The sequence below is a fragment of the Saccoglossus kowalevskii genome, chromosome 3, assembly GCF_978046115.1.
Source record: "Saccoglossus kowalevskii chromosome 3, keSacKowa6.1, whole genome shotgun sequence".
Classification (NCBI taxonomy): Eukaryota; Metazoa; Hemichordata; class Enteropneusta; family Harrimaniidae; genus Saccoglossus; species Saccoglossus kowalevskii.
Window position 1 is genome coordinate 33,885,035 of NC_140643.1, and position 18,853 is coordinate 33,903,887.

Sequence of the window (18,853 nt, forward strand, 5' to 3'; positions counted from 1 at the left end):
AACAAAATCATGCAAGCCACCTCAGAGAAACAGTTGTTAAAATTATGTGCACCTGTTACTCGCTATGTATGATCCTGATTTTGGACAGATTTGTCACACAAAATAACACAACCTATGAATATAGTACTTGTGTGAACCTTTCAACTGAATCAGGCAATATATTGGCACGAACATGAATATAAACAGAATTATCTACAGTGACAAATTGTTGAAATCACTCAATTCATCTTTGAGAAACAGTTCGGGACATGTTTAGACAAAATAGCCGTCAATTTGACAAATTACAAAGGAGTATAGTCCTTTTATGCAAATAAATAAGGAATTCAGAATAGACACAAATAACAAATATGACATGCACGAAATTGTTCTGTTCATCATCAAGTCAGAACTCGTACTTGATCAAATAGTAAAGAAAATCATCATATGATTGGTCAAAGCATACACAAGCAAAAAACTACAAGACACATGAACAGAACTCAAATTAATAATTCCCAATTGAAACTAAAAAGACTTTTCTTACAAATCATCTTTATTCTGTCTGGCAAAATAGTATACTACAGTTTGGTGAAATTGAATAGTCTCTACATTATTTTACTAAAATCATGTTATAAACACGGTTACATAATTGAAAACATACACTGAATATATTAAGTGTGGACATGACACATGTCAGAGTTCATATATCTTGGCTAACACTTCAATATCAGCTGCTTTTTCTGGCTGTGATGACTTCATGTACTCAAAAAGATCTTTCAAAACTAGAAAGAAAAAAAATAGCTAATATAAATTTCTAAAGTGGGAGAAGGATTACTACTAAGCTTTCAATTTTCCCGTGATACTGATTTAGGGAGAAAATAGTTCACTGTATAGTAGACACTGATTTTGCCGGTACCGATGCAAGTGTATTCATCAACAAGTGTCTTCATTACATTCATTCAAAGACAAAACCACTTACTAAGTTTTACAATCAATAAAACAACGCACTATAGGATTCTGGGTAGTTTGTTGTGCACGTCTGAAAAACACAATATTGACCAGACCCTTAAAAAAAGTGTTGTCGTCAACATTACAATTTTCTACAATTAAGCCATACCTTTTTTATCCGGTGATGACATAAACATGACATTCATTCCAAATCTCTTCACTTCAGATAGGTGTTTAAGTATATCAAATACAGGATCTTTATTTCTAGTGAGAGATTAAATATTTATTTCAATAACTGGTGTACCCAGACGTACAACAATTCAGATTATACTCAATACATGCATCATCAAGTAATAGAATAGAATATTTTATTATATGCAATTATTATTAATTATTATACATTGACAATGTCTTGAATGCCATTTGTGTTTATGCGAATGTACCCTTCCACTGACAGCAATGAGCGAAGTACAATGTAATATATGCATTTATTTCGCTTTTTTGTTGGATTATTGTGGTATTAGTTGTTAATTGCACCTGTAGCCATGTTGTTTCTAGGGTTGCAGCCACAAATGAAAGATGTTACATGTAAGATTAGCATTATGTTGAAAAGCCATATGGTAGTTACACTTGAAACAGCATGGCTACTCGTGCGACTAACTATACCAGTTTTAAATTACCATATAATTGTAAACTGACTATTTTTTGCAATAAGTGCATTGTCTATAACTCAATAATGACTAAGCAAGCATTACTTACATGACAAAGAAATCTCGGAGTAGATGAATTATCTTGGTAAGAATATTAGCATCCAGTGACTGCTGGAATAACTTTGGAAAACTGGATGCTGGAATTTTCTGTAATAGAAACAACAATGGATATAAAGTGAACGTATACAACAACAATGTACGCAGGAAGAACTCAACAATTATTAACAAACTCCCCACAACTTAATACATTTCAAATATAATTCTGAGTTCATTCATTCAATTATGAGCAATGAATAATATCAAGGCTATAACTGATTTAAAACTGTATTTGGTCAAGAAAAATATCCAAATATTGTTGACAATATATCAATCAGAACTTGTCTTTGTAAATTTCGTATCTCTGCACACAATTTGCGCATTGAAGCTGATAGACCATTACAAATTGTAACCTTAACAAAGTTGAGGATGAATTTCACTTTTGTTTGATTTGCCCATTCTATAATGCCTTGAGAATAAACTATATCCCAGAGAATTTTCTTATTTTCCCCACAATAGACAAATTTATTCATTTAATGAACACCATTAAAGTGTATTATGGTAATGGTAATGCATGTTTCTGTTTATTTGTGTTTTGGGTTGTTACCATGCAAATTGTAGCACAAACAGTTATTAAGCGCTCTGTAATACATTCTTGACATACATTACTTGTACTTATAGGCTGTTGGCCTCTGTACCTTGAATAAATAAATAAATAAATAAATAAATAAATAAATATATATATATTCTATACCTTGAAATACTGATAAAGTAGCTGAGGATGTTGTTGTAATGATTTCCAATCAGCAAGTAACTGAAATGATGTGGATGGAACATCAGGAATTGATGGTGATTTATTGCTAGTAGTTTGTACAGTGGTAGGAGAAGAAGATGCTTTAATGGATTTCATCTTTGTATTGTCTGAATCGTTTTGTGTACTCGTTTCTCTGCAAATGAAACATAACATGTTATTAGAGAAAACAATTGACAAACCAGTCTGCAAACGTGGTCGAATATTGTCTTTTTCTTCATAACGTTTCCATAATAGTGTACGTCGTAATTTCTATGGTTCCCATAACGTTACCAGTTTCAACGATGGTGACTACTTGACCATTAGTTTTCACATTGCATTTTATGTGATTTAGCCTTGTGTAAGGTTTGTCTTTTGTATCTAAAATATTATTTCGATTAGATTTGCTCATCTCCATGTGATTATATTTAAACAAAATAATGTTCAAAATCACAGCTATCACCGCTTTAATAGTCACCTGTTCTGTTCTGCTTGGATATTATCTTTATGTTCATCTGCCAGTATTCCATTCATCTGCTTTGTTTCTGTGTTACACATATTACCAAAATCAGCTGGGCTTGTAAATGTGGATTTCTGTATTTCTTTTACGACTGGCTTGACTTCAGTTTGTTTGTTTGTGTTAATTTGCTCTTCTTCATCATCAGTACCCCCTATCTCTTCTATGTGTAAACGCCTCAGCGGTTTCTGAAAGAAAGTTTTCACTGATTTATCTTGGTCATGTGACCAACTGTCCAGGCTATGAATTTATTTCTATAACTTCACACTTGATTATTTGTCTCTACGTAGATTAGTAATCATAGTTTCATATGCAAATTGTAATCAACACGAATGTGTTCATATGCAAATTAGTAACAACCACAGTTTTGGTATGTGTACATGTACATGTAGATTAGTATTTCATACACTTGTTGAGTGTCAAACCAAAGACATTAGATTTTCCAATGTCTTTGGTCAAACATTCTGTTCTTTTTCTGGGTTTGAACCTCAACTTTCGTATTGGGGGTATTTGGCAGGGATCGCAATGCAAATGACGTTTGAAGAATACATTCACTGCCTTGTGATATGCCCGACTGAATATTGCCTTTTGTGTTTCTTTTATGCAAATGATAATGCTTCACTGGAAGAAATGGGACAAAGTAGTGTGTGCATTTATTTCGCATTTTCATCAGATTGTTATAAGTCATTATTTGCATGAAATGTTGTTTCAAGTGTCGGCCATACTTCTAGTAAGTATCTTGTAAATGACACTTGTCCTTTGATCTTGTGACGTTTACAAGGTGCTGCCCTCAAGAGTGCCTGTTAAACTTAAAAAAAACAGCATGGCGACTATAATTAACCCACATGTAGTCTGCATAGGCACTAGTCCAACACCCCCACCCCCCAACTCACCCCGAAAATTAAGAGCAAATATTCTGTTGGTTTACAATGTCTTTTGTTCAAACACAGAATTTCCATAAACAGTGCCACCAATGTTTTCCAATTGATGAAGAACTGAAAAGTACTAAATTATGAGTTTCAGCAAATAGCTACAGGCCCACATGTAAACATTTTGTTAAATAAAACAGTTGCATACCCCACTATGTACAGAAATTTTACAGTAGAGGCAACCTAGTTATGATGCACTTCAAGGTGAAGAAATGTTCTAGACAAGTATTGTATCATGACAGCTATATTTTATATTAACATCAGAAGACTGAGGTGGGAAATTTAACAAGAGAAATATCCACTCACCTTTGATCTTTCATGTGGAAGTTTTTTAATTGGTTTCACTATTGCCTTTTCTGCTTCTTTAGCTTTCTTAATTTCATCTTCTTCTCTTTTTCTCATTAACTGTTCTATTCTTTTGAGTTCGTTGACTGCCTGCTTGTTGGATGGTTCCAAATTCAAAATTTGTTCAAAATCTACAGACAGAGAGCGAATAATAGCATTTCACATAAATGATGTCATGAATTGTTAATACAGTCTGGCAAATGATTACATTTACTGAATTATATTTATCACATTTGGTGTGATTTAGACATGAATAAGACGAAAACAAACTGATGCAGCTTTTGAGAATTCAAATCATAAAAAACGCTACACTCAACAATATGAATTATATATGTAGTGACAACAATAATATTAACAAACAAGTCATTGTAAATGGCATAGTCCCTGCAAAAATGTCAATACCTTGACAAGTCATTGTAAATGGCATAGTCCCTTCAAAAATGTCAATACCTTGACAAGTCATTGTAAATGGCATAGTCCCTGCAAAAATGTCAATACCTTGACAAGTCACTGTAAATGGCATAGTCCCAGCAAAAATGTCAATACCTTGACAAGTCATTGTAAATGGCATAGTCCCTGCAAAAATGTCAATACCTTGACAAGTCATTGTAAATGGCATAGTCCCTGCAAAAATGTCAATACCTTGACAAGTCATTGTAAATGGCATAGTCCCTGCAAAAATGTCAATACCTTGACAAGTCATTGTAAATGGCATAGTCCCTGCAAAAATGTCAGTACCTTGACAAGTCATTGTAAATGGCATAGTCCCAGCAAAAATGTCAATACCTTGACAAGTCACTGCAAATGGCATAGTCCCAGCAAAAATGTCAATACCTTGACAAGTCATTGTAAATGGCATAGTCCCTGCAAAAATGTCAATACCTTGACAAGTCACCGGGATGAATAAGTTTAAAAGTAAAGATTTGTGACATTGATCCAAGGCTGCCAGATGACAATCTTGAATGAGAAATAAAAAAAAAACAATGTTCACCTGCATCCCAATATGTATTTTCATCGTACCACGTTTAATTGGAATCAATCTAATCGTCTCCATGAATCTGTTGCGGATACTTTCAAGTTTTAGAATTTAATGATTTTAATACCAAATTCAATCACATCACAAAACAAAAAAATAGGTTCATATGTATCTTATGAAATAGTGTCTGTGTACAAACATCGAATTGGTCATTGCATGCCTGAAGAATGTAGACTGACTGAAAAAACAAAATGGCTGCCAGTCAGCACTTAATGTGAGTAAATGTGAAAAGTCACTAAATCTTACTGCTACCTGTGTCTGTTGAAGCGGGGAGTCGTCACCTAAGCATGAATCAGGTGGCTATAGCGTGTCATTGTATACAAACATACGTCTACCCATGAGCCTTTGCGCTCTGTTGTGTGTGTTGTTATCATCGCTTGGGACTCAATTCCTGCGCATACACAGGTGATGACCCTCCTGCTTTAAATCTTTCTCAACAAAGTTGAACAGTACCTTTTTTAGCATCATCTAATTGACCAAGATGAATTCTCGCAGTGCCTCTTCTATGGTACGCTTTGACATATGTATAATCTAATGATAATGCTGTGTTACAATCATATTCAGCCTCCTCGTATCTATCAATGTACAACCAATATATTACCATGGAGATATGGAAATATACCATCAATTAGAAAAAATACATAAACATATACCATCAATTGGATAATGGAATAAACAAAACAGAATGATGATGGATTGCTACAGTAAAATATGAATTAAAGGCTGCATCACCATTCTTAGTGAACAATTGAGACCCAAAAATTCACCAGTTTTCATATGTGTAGATGCTCTAATAGAAGCCACATCCCCTCTGTTGCATTGTACCATTTTAATAGAGGCAGTGGCTTCTAATACAAATTTTACAGTAAATTATATCCACATGACAAATTATTCATTTGATTTACAACATACATGCACTGCAAAACACCAAGATTTGAAAGCATAAAATATTTTTTCAGATTGAAACGTAATCTACTCACTTTTCCATTTTCAGATATGCCATTGCTCGGTTAGCAGGAAAGATAGCATTGTACGAATCACAGCTGATAGCAGTCGTATAACAATGTACAGCCTCCTTATACAAGCCTTCTTTAAAATAAGCATTACCCTGAAAACAAAATGAAGTTTGTTACTGGAGTCACATTATAAAAAAATGAATGAAACAAGTCATTGTCAATGACACGTCCCTGTTCCGTTCATATTTGAGTGACATATACATTCAAAGCAGATCATGACCGAAATGCACCTGCATATGTACAACACATTGTGCTAAATCTGAACAAAATCCATCCATGCATGACTGAGATCCGGTTCTGGAATTGTGAAAATACGTGATTTTGATGCATTTTCGGCCTTAAAATGGCCATCATTCCACTATTGTTAAGCAGATCATGAAACAAATGCACATATCTATTTGTGACATGATGTACCATGTGTGTGTGAAGTTTGAACTTGATCAATCCAGACATGTCTTGGATACGGATCCAGAACTGAATTCTTTAACAAAATGGCCGCCAGTCGGCCATTTCGAACTTGATCCGAAAAAAAAAAGACGTGCATCAAGGTCCTATTATGTTTAATGTATGTACCAAATTTGAACAAAATCCATCCATGCATAACTGAGATACGGGTCCGGAATGGTGAAAATGTGCAATTTCAATGCATTTTCGGCCTTAAAGCGGCCCCCATTTGGCTATCGTTAATGAGATCATGAAACAAATGCACATACATATTTGTGACATGATGTACCTTGTGTGTGTGAAGTTTGAACTTGATCAATCCAGACATGTCTCGGATACGGATCCAGAACTGAATTCTTTAAAACAAAATGGCCGCCAGTCGGCCATTCGAACTTGATCTGAAAAAAAAAATGACGTGCATCAAGGTCCTATTATGTTTAATGTATGTACCAAATTTGAATGAAATCTGTCCATGCATAACTGAGATCCGGGTCCGGAATGGTGAAAATGTGCGATTTCAATGCATTTTCGGCCTTAAAGCGGCCGCCATTTGGCTATCGTTAATGAGATCATGAAACAAATGCACATACATATTTGTGACATGATGTACCTTGTGTGTGTGAAGTTTTAACTCGATCAATCCAAGCATGTCTCAGATACGGATCCAGAACTGAATTCTTTAAAACAAAATGGCCGCCAGTCGGCCATTTCAAACCCGATCAAAAAAAAAAATGATGTGCATCAAGGTCCTATTATGTTTAATGTATGTACCAAATTTGAACAAAATCCGTCCATGCATAACTGAGATCCGGGTCCGGAATGGTGAAAATGTGCGATTTTGATGCATTTTCGGCCTTAAAATGGCCGCTATTCGGCTATCGTTAATCAGATCATGGAAAAAATGCATGTGCATATGTCCCATATAATGTGTGATGTATGAGTGAAGTTTGAACTTAATCGGTCCATGCATGTTGGAGATACAGGTGATCACGGACGCACGGACGGACGCACACAGGGCAAAACATAAGTCCCCGTTTTCGGAATGCGTCCGAACGGGGACTAATTAGTAAAAGCTGATTGTGCCATTTGCGATAATATAGATCCATTGTTTCTAACTTACTCTGTCTTTTTCAACTATTGCTTGTTGTCTACTTCTTTCAGCTTCAAGTTCAGCTTCACTGTCAGTTTCATATTCCGATGATGATTTCTTGTCTTCATTGTCGCTGTCTAACTCAGCACATGCTTTGTCCTGCAACAGTAGACATTTACATATTAAAGAAGTCAATTTGCTTGTGATGTACATGTACCAGGGTTCCATCATGAACAATTGTAATGCAGGAAATCTGACAGCAACATATTAAACATGACTGCCAATGTTTAGACAACAATATTCAAATAACCCAATGAGATAATGTAATTTGTCGATTTGTGAAAGTACTTTTGAATCCACCCACCACATCAAATTTATCCCAAGCTTTGAAATCATAACTTCTAATTCTTCGTTTCTTCTCTTCCTCTTTAGCTCTCTCCTTCTCCAATGTTTTCTCCTTCTTTTTCTTCTTCTTGGGTCTCACTACTGAATTTCTCACTGGAGGTAGGCTCTAAGAAAACAAAATCATGAGAATATGAAAGGAAATGTTTACATATTGAATGGTATGTCTAGAAGGTCTATTTTGGAATTCTATTTTGTATCAATGGATGCAATTTAAAATCAAAGAAAGCTTAGAAAGAACTCCCATGTGCTGAGAGTATTGGAGACACATTAAATATAATTCGAAATTACTTAGCTGAAAACTAATTATGCAAATCAGAAAATTAATATGACCAGATTTGAGTGTAAAACTAATGAGGTCTGCGCAATGTAACAGAAAATCTATGTCTCCAAGTTTAATTGAAATGTGATTAGAACCAAAAAATTATGAATTATTATGCTTATTAGGGAATTAATATGAACAGATTTTTACCCCAAACTAATTAGGTTTGTACATTGTCCTAGAGCATCTTTGTACTAAGTTTCATTGAAATGGAATAATTAGTACCGTGAAAACTCCAAAATTTCGACCCCTCTAAAAATTCGATTGGCTATTTATTTGCCGGGTTTCGGTGTTTTATTTACCTCCAAATTTTCGACTCCACTAAAAATTGCCGACTCATTCTTATTCGAAAATTGCGACCAGTTTTAGTTTTCCCCCAAACGAAAAAAAAAACCGATGTGAGCGTTCAAACGAGACCTTCCTCGAAGGCATGAATCCGGGTTTCTGATTGACTGAGAGATTTTTATTTTATTGGTAACGAAAATATATTCTAAATAAACGAAGTTTCAAATAAAAACGAACACAAAAATCTCGGCATGCTGCGTTTCTGAATTGTTGATTATTACTGTACTCAGTAGTGATTATAATAATGTACACAAAATAAATTTGTTGAATGGTTATGAAATACAAATAAAAGTCAACTAAGTTTCATCGTAAGCGAATGATTCCGGTCTCGTATAAACGTTTGATGCTGTAGGATATCCGCCATGTTCTCTTAGGTCAAATAGGTCAAATCGCTAATTAACCAATCAAAAAGCTGGATGATGCCAACGTGTTCAAATTACCATAGCTTATTTAAATATGTTAATGTTATTGAACGCAATGCGAAGAGATTGATGTTGTAGTACGATATTTTGGCTTGGATTTTGATGCGAAAACGGCATGATTTTTTTTTAAATAAAAAAATTAGTTGTTTTTAAAAAATAAACTGGTCATCTGAAGAATAATTTAACATTGTTCACAGTGATAACAGCTCATTCTCGAAAGGAAGCTTACCCGCTCACGCTAGTCACGATAAAAATCATACACATGTACTCTTGAATAGACAGACGTCAATGACTACGGTAAAACTTAGACTCTATTTTAGCCGGCAGGATTGATTGAAATGTTCGAAAAATGACGCCAAAATACACCTTAAAAGTCCCATTTTATTTTCTTAAATCCCATTTTATTTTTTAATCCAAGGGCGAATTTACGGCAGAATTTGGTCCCTCAAATAAGGGACACGTGAGCTTTGATTCTAACCGGATACATTGCACTGGGTCGGGGAGATAGTTTGCTAAACTTCCATGTATCTTTTGTCCAATGGGTACCTGTACTTCGAACATTCGCAAGTTTTCCTAGGTAGTGCGAGACAGCTTTGTCTTTTGACCTATTAGTTTTGTGCTGACCTCTTCTGCGCGTCTTGATGTTTTGTTTTGCTTGTCATAATACTCACTGATTGATGACTTTGTTTAGATTTTGAGTTACAACTCGGCCACGACTCTAAAAACATGTCACATTTCTAACGCCAATTATTTAAAACCGGTCGAAATTTTGGAGCTTTTTACGGTACTTTAGATATCAGTGTGAAAGCTTAAAATTGGTTAATTATGCAAATTAGGTAATTAATATGTACAGATTGTAACCCACAATTATTCAGGTCTGTCTATTGTCCTACAGCATCCATGTACATTTCATTGATATGTGATGTATAGTACCTGAGATATCAGTGTGAAAGTTGGTTAATTATGCAAATTAGGTGATTAATATGCACAAATATTTACCGGAAACTAATTGGGTCTGCATAATTCTAGATTCATTGAAATGTAAATGATTAGTACTTTAGATATCAGTAGAAAAGCTGAAAATTAATTATGCAAATTAGGTAATTAATATGCACAATTATTTACCCTAAAACTAATCAGGTCTCTGCATAGTCCTAAAGGATCTATGTACCAAGTTTCATTGAAATGCGATGATTAGTACTTGAGATACCCATGGAAAAGCTGAAAATTAACTAATTATGCAAATTAGGTGATTAATATGCACAAATATTTATCGAAAACAATCAATCTCTGCATAGTCCTTGAGTATGTAAGTACCAAGTTTCATTGAAATGTAATGCTAACTACTTATATCAAATGCTGAAAATTAATTAATTATGCAAATTAGGTAATTAATATGTACTGATATTACCATAAAAACTATCGGGTCTGTGCAGTGTCGTATGACATCTATGTACCAAGTTTCATTTGAAATGTGATGATTAGTACTTGAGATATCAGTGGAAAAACCGAAAATTGACTAATCATTATGCAAATTAGGTAATTAGTATCCACGGATTATTACCAAAAACTAATCAAAACCTAGCATTAGTTCAGAGCATCTATGTACCAAGTTTCATCAAAATCCAATGAGTGGTTGTTTAGATATCAGTGGAACAGTCATGGAACCACTAAACAAGCAGCCTGTCGGCTGAGATAGCTCCGCTGTTAGCAATGCACATGGCAATTAAAGAACAGAAGATATCATTAGAAAATGAACAAATCTGAGAGAGGTCCACATGTAGTACCTATATGTATAATGTATCAAAGCAATTGGACTTGCGGTTTTCAACAAGAAGTCGAAAATATCACTTTTTACCAAAAATTACAAAAATATTCATCAAAATTAGAGAATTAAAGATATCATCATGAAATGAACAAATCTGAGAAAGGTCCACATGTAGTACCTATATATGTAATATCAAAGCAATTGGACTTGCGGTTTTCAACAAGAAGTCGAAAATATCACTTTTCACCAAAAATTACAAAAATATTCACCAAAATTAGAGAATTAAAGATATCATTACAAAATAAACAAATCTGAGAGAGGTCCACATGTAGTACCTATATATGTAATATCAAAGCAATTGGACTTGCGGTTTTCAACAAGAAGTCGAAAATATCACTTTTTACCAAAAATGACAAAAATATTCACCAAAATTAGAGAATTAAAGATATCATTACAAAATAAACAAATCTGAGTGAGGTCCACATGTAGTACCTATATATGTAATATCAAAGCAATTGGACTTGCGGTTTTCAACAAGAAGTCGAAAATATCACTTTTTACCAAAAATTACAAAAATATTCACCAAAATTAGAGAATTAAAGATATCATTACGAAACGAACAAATCTGAGAGAGGTCCACATGTAGTACCTATATATGTGATATCAAAGCAATTGGACTTGCGGTTTTCAACAAGAAGTCAAAAATATCACTTTTTACCAAAAATGACAAAAATATTCACCAAAATTAGAGAATTAAAGATATCATTACAAAATAAACAAATCTGAGAGAGGTCCACATGTAGTACCTATATATGTAATATCAAAGCAATTGGACTTGCGGTTTTCAACAAGAAGTTGAAAATATCACTTTTTACCAAAAATTACAAAAATATTCACCAAAATTAGAGAATTAAAGATATCATTACAAAATGAACAAATCTGAGAGAGGTCGACATGTAGTACCTATATATGTAATATCAAAGCAATTGGACTTGCGGTTTTCAACAAGAAGTTGAAAATATCACTTTTTACTAAAAATGACAAAAATATTCACCAAAATTAGAGAATTGAAGATATCATCATGAAATGAACAAATCTGAGAGAGGTCTACCCAAGGTACATATACACCAAGTATCAAAGCATTCAGGCTTGTAGTTTTCAAGAAGAAGTCGAAAAAGTAAAACATTGACACGGACGATGGACGACGGACGACGACGACGGACAATCACTCATATGATAAGCTCCGCTCGACAAAGTCGACAGCGGAGCTAAAAATAGCTAATTATCATGTAAATTAGGTAATTAATATGCACGGATTTTTACCAAAAATTAATCAAATCTGCGCATATGTTCAGAGCATCTATGTACCAAGTTTCATCAAAATCCAATGAGTGGTTCTTTAGATATCAGTGGAACAGTCATAGAACAGCTAAAAATTAGCTAATTATCATGCAAATTAGGTAATTAACGAGCATGGATTTTTACCAAAACCTAATCAAATCTGCGCATTGGCCCAGAGCATCTATGCACCAAGTTTCATCAAAAACCGATGTATGGTTCTTGAGATAGCAGTGGAACAGTCGGACACACATACACACACACATACACACACACTAACTGCAAAGACTCCCATTTTGTGCTTCGCACATGGGAGTCAAAAAGAACGTAGTTGTTCAAATTTGGGTAAAAACTGAACTGAGGTGTGTACCATTAGAAACTCTGAGGGGTAGGGAGACGGCATAATCAAAAAAACAAAAACATAGCAACAAATTTCAGGGATTAATAACCGTAAACAAAATTCTGCATATCTTAATCTTAGGTAACAAATTTTTTACAGAGTGGAAAAACAAATTACAGTAAATTTATTGTGAAAAAAAAATCAGCACAAAACTACAGTTCACCCCCTCAAGTTTTTAATGGTCAACCCCCAACAAGCATTAAATACCTCTTCTTCTTTCACATCTGATCCTTCTTTTTGTTGCTTTAACTTCTGGTCTTTCTTTTTGACATTAGCCTCCCACTGATTCATGCTGCTGAGAAACTCATTCAACTCGGCAGCATTTTGTCTAACCTGGTTCTGAATCTCAAGGGCTTTCTCCATCATAAGATCTATATAAACAAATTTAAATTGATACAAGAATTGAGACCTGGCATTATGTATTATTCAGAAATTCAAACTGGTCATTGAGTACCAGCTGATCATTCCAGAAACAGTGCTATCATAGTGAACTGATATTAATATTCTTGATATAGATTGATAGCTAAGATGACTACAGCAGTTAAATCATCAAAGCTCCCAACTCCCAAACTAAGATCAGGACATACGTCCATGGTCTAGCTAAATACCTACAACTGTTAAATAATAAACAAGATATTAAATTATTGTCTCATTGAGACTTAGTTGTCACAAACTCTAAATAGAAGTAGGTGTAGGAGTGACAGTATTGAAGATGAAGTTCATTTCAATACAGACTGTAGCTATTACACTGATAAAAGGGATAAAGTTCATTATTAATACTAACCATCCTAAACTAATTAGACATGTGACATGGTATCAGAAATTGTGTTTTGAAAAACACAAACTGCATTAATTTTTACTGCCTGATTTTATGTTAGTTTAACGTTCTGTTTTTTACTTACCTTTCCTTTTATTATTACTTTCAGCCAAAAATAAGGCAGAGCTCCAGAAGGAGTACCTACACTTTATGCAAATTTTTTTAAAATTATGCTAATTTATTCATGACGTAGCAGTTTCTGTGCTCATGAATATTCATTAATTTGTGGCTCAATACATTTTAAAAGGGGCGATATATTATTTTTGGGGGAAGAGTTAGAAAGGGGGATTAGCAATCCTTAGGGGGTCAATACAAAAGAAGGGACCCATTTGGAGAGCAGCCATGCTCCTCGTGTCTGTTGTTGCACGTGACCTACAGCTGTCAACAGTGTTCGTTCTTCGACTGTGTTCGTTCTTCGACGACTTCGACTGACTTCCATGTGGGGTAGTATTCTTGTGTTCTGTTTTCCTGACTTGAGTTTTTGAAACCGCTGTTTATGTTTTTAACGTCTTTCATGTCTTTCGTAGGAGTGTCCAATCCGTGATTCGAACTTGCGATCTTTGAGTTCCCAGCGCACTGTCTTGTCCACTGTACCACGAGTGTCTTCACACAGGAGTTTGGATTTAAGTCCTACTCATAGGAGCACTGTCTTCACTAGCATTCAAAAATCTAACTAAACATACTGGATTCGAACCAGCGATCGCTCACATTGCTGACATAGTACAAATCAACTGAGCTATGTGGGTAGTCATGCAAATTAAATAATTTGTTGTCATATTTAGCTTTATTGCCAAATGGTGTTTGCGAGAAAAAGATGGGCGGGCAAGGGAATTGAACCCAGGTCCTCCTGATCACTATGTAAAGAACTGACCCACAAGACCACAATGGATTAACTGGATGTGTTTGCATTTGATAAGACTATATAGTGTGTATATATATAGAAATACAACATATTTCTATTATTGAGTTACAATTGTCCAAAAAAATTGCCAATTTTGTGTTTTTACTTGTGTAAACTATATGCATGCCATAACCCGTTAGTGTACATCTTGCCAATTGGGTGTTTGCCATTTGCGTTGCCCATACCTGACCCGACCCTAACCCTAATGTCAAGACACGTTCCTGTTAATAATTCTGTTGCCCATACCTGACCCGACCCTAACCCTAATGCCAAGACACGTTCCTGTTTATAATTGCTCAATAATGATACTCTGTTGTGCACTGTCTGCGGGTACTGTAAAATGACTAATTTTCATTGGGTTTAATTTTCACTGATTTACCATTTCAGGCATATTAAGTGGGTTTTAAATTCACGGTTTCGTCATTTAGATAATGTGTTCTATGCTAAATTGTACATATTCACTGTGTTTTAATTTAGCGCATTTTCCAGTCAGCGAAATAAGCTAAATTAAAACCCAGTGAATAATTACCCCATTTACAGTAAGTTGCATTGATGTCAACTGATTAAACAAGTCGCATTTAAGTAATTTCCACTATTAACAAGTGGTTAAATTGTGACAATAAATGTGTGGACAAATATTTGAGATTAATTTTGGTGTAGACAACTCTCGTTTAATTATTTTACACCATTACAAGTTGTTAAATTGAGAGAATAAATGTCTCAACAAATATTAAATACTTAGTTTGATGTAAACAACTCACGTTTGATTAATTCCCACAATTACAGGTTGTTAAATTGAAAGAATAAATGTGCGGACAAATATTTTAGACTTATTTTGGTGTAGACAGCTCTCGTTTAATTATTTTACACAATTCCAAGTTGTTAAATTGAGAGAATAAATGTATGGACAAATATTTTAGACTTATTTTGGTGTAGACAGCTCTCGTTTAATTATTTTACACCATTACAAGTTGTTAAATTGAGAGAATAAGTGTGCGGACAAATATTTTAGACTTATTTTGGTGTAGACAGCTCTCGTTTGATTAATTCCCACAATTACAAGTTGTTAAATTGAGAGAATAAATGTACGGACAAATATTTTAGACTTATTTTGGTGTAGACAACTATCGTTTAATTATTTTACACCATTACAAGTTGTTAAATTGAGAGAATAAATGTGCGGACAAATATTTTAGACTTATTTTGGTGTAGACAACTCTCGTTTAATTATTTTACACCATTACAAGTTGTTAACGTGAGAGAATAAATGTATGGACAAATATTTTAGACTTATTTTGGTGTCTACAGCTCTCGTTTAATTATTTTACACCATTACAAGTTGTTAAATTAAGAGAATAAATGTGCGGACAAATATTTTAGACTTATTTTGGTGTAGACAGCTCTCGTTTAATTATTTTACACCATTACAAGTTGTTAAATTGAGAGAATAAATGTGCGGACAAATATTTTAGACTTATTTTGGTGTAGACAACTCTCGTTTAATTATTTTACACCATTACAAGTTGTTAAATTGAGAGAATAAATGTATGGACAAGTATTTGAAACTTATTTTGGTGTAGACAACTCTCATTTGATTAATTCCAACAATTACAAGTTCTTAAATTGACAGAATGAATGTATGGACAAATATTGACCATTATATTTGTGAGTAAATACCTGTTGTTTAATTAATTTCCACCTCTACAAGGTTGAGAGAATAAATGTGTCGACAAATATTTGATACTTATTTAGGTGTAAGAACTCGTGTTTGACCAACTTCCACCATTGCAAGTTGTTAAAATAATGAAATAAATATACTGGTATCATTGGATATTTGATTTAATTGTGAAACTTTCTAACAAAATGTTAACTGCTGGCTTCGAACCCTCAATCAACAATTCCGCAGACACGGTATAAATTCCACAACACCACAGAAGATATTCGTCTGTTGCCTGAATTGTTTTCGTAATATAGGGAACGCCATCGACACTTTAACAAAACTTACCTTGACTTGGGTCTTGTTTATCTCTTGTCACAATCTGTAAACTGTTGAACAAATTGCGCGTCGTCCAGTTTAAGACGTTAGTTATTTTATTATTTATTCATTCAGTTTTGTATGGTGGAGTTTTGTGTGGTTTATTATTTTTTTGCGACGTTCTTTGTTTACTTGTTTACGGTTTGAGAGATTTCAGTTTATTTGATTTACGTTTTTACGGTAGCTCTGAGCGGGACTCGAACCCACTGACTTTTCAAGCTAATTTTGTTTTATTTTGATGGCACGCTTGTGTACCACGCCACGACGTTGGTCGTTAAGTGGTGTTCATTTTTCTAACTACTCCAGTGTTCCGATGAGTTGAACGGAAAAGCCAAAACGATTGCTGGTTTCTGATTGCTTCGGTTCTGGTGAGTGTGTATCTAGTGTGATTCGAACCCATGTCGTTTGTATTGGGCGTTTTTTTATTTCCCATGTTGGCTACGCCGTAATATGCAACCAGTTCCCCGTTTTATTGTGATTTTGAGTGTTTAATGATGTCTTCCTCACCCGTAACGCCATGACCCAGTTTCAACCACACGGCCATTTTGCAACACAGTTCGTGACCCTCGGCGTCACCCGACTGACTGTATGAGCGTTCTGTTCAACTGTTAAGCTAGGATTTATTACCGTTATTATCATTATATTGTCACGTGATTTGTTTTACCTTATGTGTAATGTCTTAAGTATCTTTATTGTAATTTGTATATACCAATTCGTATATACCGAGGAAACGACCCCGATTGAAGGTCATGTATTTTATGACGTCACCAATTCGTGTGTAGGTACTGCTTCTAGATCTGTGCCAAAAATAAAGTTGTAATTTCATTACAGTGTAATAAAACTGTATTATTATACTACTTGTACACTGTATATAATAATATTTTTATTACACCGTAATGAATAATGAAAGTTATAGTTATATAGTAAACGTTGCTTGTGTTTGTAACTATAATACTTTCAGTTTGTTCGTCACAAAAAACCTACGACACACAATTTTGACAGTAGTATGAAATCACCAGCTTGCCCGAGAAAGTGTGGCTTATTTTTAGCAGAACTCTAAAAACTGGCCGCTATTAATATGTAAACAGTCCATATGCACATGCGCAGTTTCAACGGAAGTGTAGGAACAATCTAGAAACACATCATGACTCAATGTGTAAGTATCACCAATGCGCTGTGAATTGAGGACACACTGAGTGATTAGTTGTGTACTGTACTGTAGCCTGGAACTCTCCTTTTTGCTCTATGAGTGTGGTAGTTAACTACGGTAGTTCGTGTCACGTCATGCCGTGAACTAGCCCTGAGTACAGTCCTGTAGGTTGGCCTCCTTCCGCTGATCATTCGGCCCCTACAGTCCTGAGAAGTCGCATAGACCGAGGATTCGACACCCGCCTACAAATTTATGGCGGAGAACCGTTCTGCAGTTTTCATGATTGTAACCAGCTAAAACATCTATCGACTAATCTAGCGATCACAAATACCTTTTTTGTGGCCGAAAAATGAACCTACAGCACTGGAACGTTGGCGAAAGCAAGTTTTACGCAACGAAACAACGTTTTGTTTATGAATGCGTCAAGAACAAGATGGCGGCGTATATTTTCGGTTGACGTTGGAAAATGTCGATTTGATCGACCCTAGTGGGAAATCTTATGTAATTTCGCTTCCATTTAAGGTATTTAGAATAGTTAGACGTATCGACCTGCTTATTTTTTAACTGCAAAGCTGAATGCCTCTTAAATCGCCCGATACACTCTTTCACAATAGTGTCGAATCCCCGGTCTATGCGACTTCTCAGGACTGTGGGGGCCGAATGATCAACGGAAGGAGGCCAACCTACAGGACTGTACTCAGGGCTAGCCGTGAACATGCCTGGTGACAGTCACCAGTGGCGACAAACGTCAACTCTCACTCGACTGAATTTACGTAACAAAAACATTGCATTTCTTATGATACGTATAGGAGACGATTAGTGAACCATTGATTGTTTAAACCCGTATTAATCAATCCGCTCACCTGTTTTGTAGCACAAACTGGCTCAATAACGTAATAAAAGGTGAACAGCGTCTCTCATACTATGGAGGCGGCCATTTTGAAATTGTCTGATTGTTCGTTATTTGTGATCTCACACGAGCACACATCCAACTTGTGGGGAGTGGGGTCTTGCAAAAATAGAGAGCATAGACTTGCATCGTCTCTTGTTTATTTTTTTGTGTCCTTTTTTTTAAATAAAATAAAATATGAGTGTAAACCGGGTTATGGCTGTAAC

The 18,853-nt window shown here is 34.8% G+C and overlaps 1 protein-coding gene across 1 annotated transcript; it reads right to left on the reverse strand.

Annotated features, from left to right (window-relative positions):
* Positions 1-272: 272 nt before the first annotated feature.
* On the reverse strand, positions 273-18,711 carry LOC100378033 (RNA polymerase II-associated protein 3-like). The gene is made up of 12 exons (XM_085497098.1): positions 18,601-18,711; positions 13,042-13,205; positions 8,202-8,348; positions 7,868-7,996; positions 6,268-6,395; positions 5,741-5,862; positions 4,213-4,382; positions 2,939-3,165; positions 2,425-2,617; positions 1,684-1,781; positions 1,094-1,188; positions 273-758 (listed from the first exon to the last, which is right to left on the reverse strand). The coding sequence occupies exons 2-12, from the start codon at positions 13,198-13,200 to the stop codon at positions 670-672; spliced, it is 1,557 nt and encodes a 518-aa protein (XP_085353224.1). The 5' UTR covers positions 13,201-13,205; positions 18,601-18,711; the 3' UTR covers positions 273-669.
* Between the last annotated feature and the right edge of the window lie 142 nt (positions 18,712-18,853).

Excerpts from the sequence above, each read along its gene's own strand:
- LOC100378033 (XM_085497098.1), bottom strand. The coding sequence starts at position 13,200 with ATGATGGAGAAAGCCCTTGAGATTCAGAACCAGGTTAGACAAAATGCT. Across the intron at positions 5,863-6,267 it reads GCATATCTGAAAATGGAAAA|ATACGAGGAGGCTGAATATG; the intron begins GTGAGTAGATTA and ends GTACATTGATAG. Across the intron at positions 1,782-2,424 it reads TACTTTATCAGTATTTCAAG|AAAATTCCAGCATCCAGTTT; the intron begins GTATAGAATATA and ends TTTCTATTACAG.